General features: G+C 45.3%; 1 protein-coding gene across 1 annotated transcript; it reads right to left on the minus strand.

The window, feature by feature from the left end:
- Nucleotides 1-4,349: 4,349 nt before the first annotated feature.
- LOC136475689 (probable protein phosphatase 2C 45) lies at nucleotides 4,350-7,637 on the minus strand. The gene is made up of 8 exons (XM_066473280.1): nucleotides 7,234-7,637; nucleotides 6,073-6,206; nucleotides 5,849-5,947; nucleotides 5,606-5,764; nucleotides 5,385-5,471; nucleotides 5,194-5,285; nucleotides 4,937-5,011; nucleotides 4,350-4,856 (listed from the first exon to the last, which is right to left on the minus strand). The coding sequence occupies exons 1-8, from the start codon at nucleotides 7,458-7,460 to the stop codon at nucleotides 4,668-4,670; spliced, it is 1,062 nt and encodes a 353-aa protein (XP_066329377.1). The 5' UTR covers nucleotides 7,461-7,637; the 3' UTR covers nucleotides 4,350-4,667.
- Between the last annotated feature and the right edge of the window lie 537 nt (nucleotides 7,638-8,174).

Raw genomic sequence — 8,174 nt, forward strand, 5'->3', positions numbered from 1 at the left:
GGGAACCACCAATCAGTTCCTGAACTTCTAAGTTATAATCTTTGATTAACTCAAGCCACCTCCGTTGTCTCATGTTCAACTCAGATTGAGTAAAAATATATTTGAGACTCTTGTGATCCGTGTAGATATGCACTTTATTTCCCAACAGGTAATGTCTCCAAATTTTTAGAGCGTGCACAACCTTAGTCAGCTCTAAATCATGGGTGGGATAATTCAACTTGTACTTTTTCAATTATCGTGAAGCATAAACTATTACACGTCCATCTTGCATAAGCATGCAACCCAATCAAGTCCTATAGGCATCATAATACACATCAAATGGCCCATCAATATCTGGTTGAGCAAGAACAGGAGCAGAGGTAAGAAACTTCTTTAGGGCTTGGAAAACCTCTTCATAAGCCGGACTCCATACAAACTTGACATCATTCTACAGAAACTTGGTCATCGGTTGAGCTATTTTAGAGAACTCGGGGATGAAACGTCGATAATAACCAGTTAGGCCTTATTTAGTTCCTCCCCCTAAAGTTAGTCCCTATCACATTGAATGTTTGGACACATGCATGGAGTATTAAATATAAACTAAAAATAGCTAATTGCACATATTACGACTACTTTGCGAGATGATTTTTTTAAGCATAATTAGTTCATGATTTGACAATATGTTGCTACAGTAAATATGTGCTAATCACGGATTAATTAGGCTTAATATATTCATCTCGCGTATTACTAAGGACTTGTGTACTTTGTTTTATTATTACTATCCGAACACTCCCATATGACATCTCATATAACAATTGACATGACACCTCTAAACTTTATCCCCTAGATTTAAAGAGGCTTTTTTCTCTCCGAGAAGCTAATAAGAATGCTACTACCAGTCTGTGACGGAAACCCTAGCTTCTGCCGTCGTCAATGTGATAGCACACGATGGACGCCGTCACATCCACGAGATGTGAGAAGCGAGACCGTATCTTTTTTTAATAATTAATTAGAGATGTCTACCCAACAATTAGTTATTTTAGCCCTTTCTGTCAACCAAATTTTTTCTATGCACTTACAATATCTTATGGTTATATTTACACCGCTTTATTACTATATTTACAGTGAATTTTTCAGTGTAATTTATTAGATAGAATGATGTAATCTAAGAATAACACTAAAATATGCCAAATTTTTCAAAAAGATTTACAAAATATTTCTATGGATTCCAGACATCGAAGAAATATATGTCAAATTATTCATAAATTCTTTAGAAATTTCAAAAAAAATCCACACAAGGAGGTGAGAGATGAGAGATTGTCGCAGGGTGTTTCATGCTCGTGTTCGCGTGTCAGGCAGGGATGCATGCACCAGCACGCACAGGGACGCATCGCACGCTGAAGCCGAGCGCACGCACGCACAGGGACACATCTCACGCACGCATGCACCAGCATGATCGCAGGGTAGGGGAAGGCTGTCGCTTCCGCATCGCACGGCCTAAAAACCGGTTGATGGCAACCGGCAAATCAACCGGTTGATTATTAGCTTTTCTGTAATTAATATATGTGTAAGCAGCAATGCGATCACGCCAAATCGCCAATGAAATTTGAAGATGACCATATGTAAAAAAAAAGCTGAAGATGGATAGATGGTGATGGATCCGATATATATGCATCAAGATCGATGTGAAAGGAAAGAGAGTAGAGACGAAGTTGGTGGAGGAGACGATCAGAGCCGGACGACGCCAATGCAATGCAAGTGTGTCCACGGTACAGACCAAGTCCATATTGTACGCCCAATGCAATGCAAGCTGCGTGAATGCTTGACCCCTGAATTGGATGCATGTGCCGCGTGCGTGCATGCAAATGGAGAGTGTTTTTTTCTTCGCGTGAGAGGCGAGACCAGTGTCGGTGGAGGTTTCATCCAAGTTTCTATCGTATTTAATAAGCTACCACATAAATATTTTTAATGACATGACACCATATTTAAAAAGAGAGAAGAAATAAGTTTTATTGGAATTAAACTCTCTTTACCAACTCGCAATGAGTCATGGAATTAAATGTTTATAAAACTACGTATTAAGAATGGTTGTTTCATTCAAGTTTGATTATATTTATTTGACGTGGCATTTGTGAAATCAACGCTACGAAACTCTTGCTGAGACCCATGCATGCATGGCCTCTACCTTTTTAGCATTCAGGTCGAGACTCGAGGCTACTACCGTACCCACGTTACTACGACTGAATGATCGGCTGATACCAGAATCAACGTCGGAAAACTCGCCCCTATTCTAAATTTCTAACCCTCTGTTCCTGTTCCAAAATATATACAAGGTGTTTTATGTTCAGTTATTGGCCCTGTTCGTTTCGCTGAAAAAACAAACTGAAACATTGTTTCGACTGATTTATTGTGAGAGAAAAACATTGTTCCAGATAAAAAAAACAAGTTGAAAAGTACGGATTATAAGACAAGCGAACAGGACGATTAAGATAAACTTCTCTAACTTTAAATAAATATATGTATATAATCTCAAGATATATTTTACAGGTGCGTGAATTTAATTAAACTAGTATTATGTCACATTTTTTCATGAAGTATTGGAGGGAAGAAAAATGAACGTGTGGGTTAAATCAGAGTCGTCGGACTTGTCAGCACCACGAATTCCGGTGACAATGCCAACATCGGCCAACATCGTCCCCGATTCCTTCATAAAAACTTCGAGCTTGCTAGCGTCTGGACGTCCAGATGGACGGGGCATCCGGACGCCCACGCCTGCAGTGCGTTTCACGTGCCTACGTAGGGCCTGTGCCGCCATGAACATTATGAGAAGAGGGAGAGGGGGTGGCGATGTCAGCCGGTGCCGAGAGGAGGAGGAGACACCGAGGCGAGGCAGCAGAAGACGTCGTAGGAGATAAAACACCCGATCTACTTTTGAAACATTCAGATACAATACTTGCAACATACGTCTGAAAACAGATGAAACGATTGAAACCTGCATCTGAAACGCTTGCAAAAACACCTGAAAACACTTGAAACCATTGCAAAAACATATGCAATATCCAGATAAAACACTTGCAACATACGTCTAAAAAATAGATAAAACATTGGGAACACAAGCTTGTGCAACATACGCATACAACCATTGCAACATATGCAACATTCTAATCTACTTTTGCAACATTCATATGAAACATTTGCAACATATCTCGGAAACATTTGAAACATAAATCTGAAACGCATAAATCATACGGAGCTCAATGCCGGCGCGGAGCTTGATGCCATGGAGTAGCGTGGAGGTCGCCGGTGCGGAGCTCATCGGCGGCACGGACCTCGAGAGTGGCCTCAGATGACTGGATCCTGCCCGCGGTTCCACGCTTAGGCCCCGTCGGCCGCCGAACCTGGCACTTAGCTCCCAGGGTACACCAATCCAGGCACTAGCCTCTAGCTTGGTTTAGGACATGAGAATGGACGGGGAAGGAGAGGGGCATGAGCCGCTTGATGCCGGGAGACGGCATTGGGCGCCGGGCTGCGGTGGCAAATTGCGATTCACAGGCGGTGCAGCCGGGGGGGCGTGGCGCGCATTGCGTGCGGGCTAGTCGGGGTCCATCCGTCCAGACGGGCGCCCTCAGCCAAGCATTATCGTAAAAACTTTGACACCCTCGTGTGGGATATATGTCGTGGCAATTATATTATGACCCATCACAAAAATGACTTGTGGCCCAATAAGGCCCATGTAATGAGCGACCGATTGATGGGCTAAATTTTGTTGCAAGCTGATCCTCCATATTGGGCTTGGGCGGCTCATGTTAGAGACAATTAATATGTTTTCTTATTTTGGCCTGTTACATTTTTTTGGCTAAGACGCGTTTGAGTTTTTTATTGGGCCTAAACCATTCCAAACCTATTCTTTGTATGGGCCTAACAATTCTAGGTTTAGTCACTGTGTGGTCCAGTCCCATTTATGCACCAAGCATTCCCCGTTCCAGCACATAATACAGCAAGCAACCAGCAATCAATCTACTACAAGCAAAAAATCAAAATGGTCACATTGAAGCGCCATGCATTATCCCAGAGGCATCACCAAAATTACCTGCTCTTATGGTTCAGACTTTCAGACTACACAATCAAGCTACCAGACACGCTACCAGCATCGTGCTTTATTTGTCCCAGAGGCATTGCTCATATCGTCCCAGAGGCATGGTGTTTTATGTCCCAGCTAATTTGCATAATAATTGTAATAATCCACGCACTTGCTATGTACAATTTGGACATTCCGATTTCTGTACACCAAGTTAATAGCTCACCTCCGTCCCGGCTTGGTAGCATTCAGGTGCATTACCGCAGAACACCACAAGGCGAATATAGGGAGATTTAATTGTTACATACTGCAGTGTACTACTTTCGTTCAAATAGTTCGACAGTTTTACACGCACTTACTGCCAGGAAAATCTCAAGCATGATTTCATGAATCAACAGCACGGACAGCTACATCACAGAGCTTAATGGAAACGAAAAAAAAGGACCATACTGTAACAACACCAAGCCAGGAGCATGAGCAGCATCAGGACCACGGTCGGGGGAGTCAGTTTCCTTGCGGAACAGCAGCGAAGATACATGGAGCATCTACTATGAGCATCAGATACAACAGCCAAAAGAACACGCACATGATGGATCCCTACAGGAGACAACTAGGAGTTTTGGTCATTGGTGGTCTCTTTGTCTTCGCCTGATTTATCACCGGTGGTGGTAGTTCCATCTAGGAAGCTGACGATGACAACTGTGATGTTATCGGAGCTTCCCCTCCGGGAAGCTTCTTCGAGAAGCTTGTTTGCTGCTTCCTGGGGGTCCTGGATAGGCTTGACCATGGCAACAGCTTCCTGGAAAATACATTACATCAGGTAGAGTGATAGACAGACCAATTGTACTGAAGGAAATATTTAGTAATATTTATAGGTACCTCATTAGTGACAACATCCCAGAGTCCATCACTAGCAAGGATGAGGAATTCAAGGGAGCTATCGACCACCTCCTCCTGATTGTAATAGCAAAAGTCGTTTTTCAGATGGCTACAGTGGGGGACTCGATGTATGACATCGCGTATGATAGAATCTCCATTTTAGGCACTTATTACAAACGCACCATACTTCCTCAAACTATGATATGCTTGGAAAACTATCGAGGCAATCCATAAGAAAACAAAAGTACACGACGAACCTTGATTTCAGGGTCAGCGACAACATACTGCTTCAAGAGTTTATCACCAAATGCTCTTGAGACAGCGAGAACACCACCCACCCGCCATGTCCCTACAAATTTCGAATAAATCAAACAGTAGAAATAACAGTAACGCAACATATTAAGATTAGATGGTTTCTTTTTATAGATAGATTCAGAGGAGTCACTACCAGCCCACATAACAAAGCCCCCTGCATCCTCAATTCTTTGTCTCTCATCTGTCTGATCAGGCTTGTGATCCCTTGAAACCGCAATTGCTGCAGGTCAAGATGGAGAAACATCATAAAATTGTTGAGCATTAGTGCAATGTGATTAGCTTGAAAGTTTCTGATACAAGTGGAAGTATAGGAACAGACACTGAGATATGTCATGTTACAGACGATAAACTTACCCTGTCCTCCTTTAGAAATAACAGCTCTAGAATCTCCAACATTTGCAACAAGCAAACGGTCCCCTACAATAATAGCTGTTGAGGCAGTTGAGCCAGCATCTCGAGTTTGACTGCTATCAGCTTTCAGGAATTCTGAATCTGTGTGGTTGTAAGTTTCGGCTGCAGCAAAACAATAGAAGGATATCAAGTTCACCATATCTCAGTGTACAAGTAGAAAGTTCACAATAGTTAATATGAACGTACCGATAGCAGCCTTGGTATCAGTGATGAACTTTGGGTGTTTGATTAAATTGCTGAAAAGATGCTGCTTAACATACTCAGCTGCTCTGACTCCTCCATGACCTACAGAAACAGAAAACCATGCTCACCTTACAACTCAAAATATCAACTTCATCAGGGAGTGCTGCCATTAGGAGAACCAAAGGAATTGATTGACATCACTTCAGAGGTCAGTAGACAGTACATACCATCATATACACCGAACATCCCAACTTTCTCTCCGTCAACGTCGTCTATCCTTGCCTCGTAAAAGTCCTCCATCGATGCTCTTTTCCCAGGAGAACTCGCAACTCCATAACTGAACCGCCCATTTTCACTATTACTGCAAGGGGAAATATTGTGTCAAACAAGTGCGAATTCGGACTTATGTGACACTGCACACTGTTAGTTTTTTATACATGACAGAAAATTCAGTACAAGGAATTTCCTATGAAATTAATAAACTGATTGAGCTGATATGAAGTTTTGTATGCTTTATATTCCGAAAATAAATCAACATCTAACTTCCATCAAGTTCATCAGAGTAACAGAAACTTTTTATTTCTTTGTAGTTAGCTTGGAATACCATCTAACACATTAGTATAACACACAAGTTATGTTAGACTAGAAAACAAAAAATAAGCTTGTCAACAATAGGTCACCAAATATAGAGAGACTTGCAGAAAAACACATCTAGCTACTCAGGACTTGTATGTAGTACTAGTATTCAAAGAGCACGGATGCGAGGAATGTCTTATTTGCAAAAGGGCACATTCAGTGACCCAATACATAAGCGAGGGAAGTAGGATTGATTAGAACAAGAAATCCTGGAAAATCCTCAATTAAAAGACCACGAGTTTTGGTTAGTGGCGCTTAGATCAGCCATGTATGACCAAAATCTTAACAGATCCTGACGCTTTGGCACCCGAACATGAAAAGTGGCAGAAAACTGGTAGTCCTCCAATCATAATCATGAGAAGAGGCAGAAGCGAGGCCCCCGAACGTTCTGATCCCTCGCAGGGCAGGCAGTAACCCACCATCGTTCCACCCTCGTCATCAACATGATCAAACCAGTGAACACAAGTCAGGTTACTACTGTAAGGATCGGGCAGATGAGATCCATATGAGGGGCGGGGGCGGGGGCGGTCGCGCTCGACTGCGGGGGCCTAATAATTCCGGTGTCCCGAATCCACAGCCACAGCAACCCCGAACAAGCAGAGGGAGGGTGGTACAACATATAATTCATCCCCGCTGCCACGGATCTCTGCTCCGAGGCGCCATAGCCTCCTAAAAAGGGAGGCTCTCGTTCCCCACGGCGAAGTCAACCAGATGGATGGGGGGCGAAAGGGAAAGCAGAAGTATTAAAAAACCTGAGGTGGGCGGTGTCCGCCGACCCGTCCCCGACGAGCCCCATGCGCGCCACCTCCGCGACGGCCTCCCGGCCCTGGCCGCGGTCCTGGCACCAGCAGGAGGAGGAACAGGAGACCGCCCGCCCCGGGAGCAGGAGGGAGAGGAGGAGCACCACCAGCGAGAGCGAGAGCGAGAGGCGCGCGGATGGAGGTGGTGCTGGTGGTCCCCACGGCCCCTCCTCGCGCATGAAAAGGGGAGGGGGAGCCGGGAAGCAGGGAAAACGGATGGACGAGAGGAGAGGGAGGTGTGCAAGGGAAGGGAAGCGCTGCTCGCTTGCTTGAGGAGAGGAGAGGAGAGGAGAGGAAAGGCTGGGGAGGTGGAGGAGGAGTGGATGAGAATGATCGGCGGCCGCGGATGACGTGGCGGGGCGCCGCGACTGGACGGACCCGGCCCCCGGGCGGGCTCTTCTTCGCCTCCTGTCCTGTCCCTCACGGTCACGACCCACGACCGCACCACCACCCTCACCTCGGCGTTAATGTCGTGCTACACTACACCACGGCATGGTCAGGTCCGGTCCCCCTACTTATAGGTGGCCTAGCTTCAGGACGCTCGGGTCGTCGTCGTCGGGTCAGGGTGCGGTGGTGGACTGGTGGGCATCACTCGGTTCGTTCGGTCATTACGGCTCAGTTTCGGGGCAACCTGTCCATACGTCCAAAACGTCACACCTCTTGTGATTGATAAACACGATTACACGAATGACGACGAGTAGACGGAGGACGCGTCTACGTGTAACGTGTACTACTTACGGTATACAGCGGGTTGTGTTTTTTTTCCTGTCACACAGGTCAGAGAGAGCGTGATGCCCTTTGGTTTCCATGCAAGATCCCGACCGCGCTCCATTGGATCTCGCTCCCGCCTCCCGGCCGGCAAGGCAAGGCAATGATGAGCCGGTGCCCGGTGG

This window comes from Miscanthus floridulus, chromosome 8 (genome assembly GCF_019320115.1).
Source record: "Miscanthus floridulus cultivar M001 chromosome 8, ASM1932011v1, whole genome shotgun sequence".
NCBI classification, from domain to species: Eukaryota; Viridiplantae; Streptophyta; class Magnoliopsida; order Poales; family Poaceae; genus Miscanthus; species Miscanthus floridulus.

Excerpts from the sequence above, each read along its gene's own strand:
- LOC136475689 (XM_066473280.1), bottom strand. The coding sequence starts at position 7,460 with ATGCGCGAGGAGGGGCCGTGGGGACCACCAGCACCACCTCCATCCGCG. Across the intron at positions 5,765-5,848 it reads TGATACCAAGGCTGCTATCG|CCGAAACTTACAACCACACA; the intron begins GTACGTTCATAT and ends GTTTTGCTGCAG. Across the intron at positions 4,857-4,936 it reads GGGATGTTGTCACTAATGAG|GAAGCTGTTGCCATGGTCAA; the intron begins GTACCTATAAAT and ends TGTATTTTCCAG.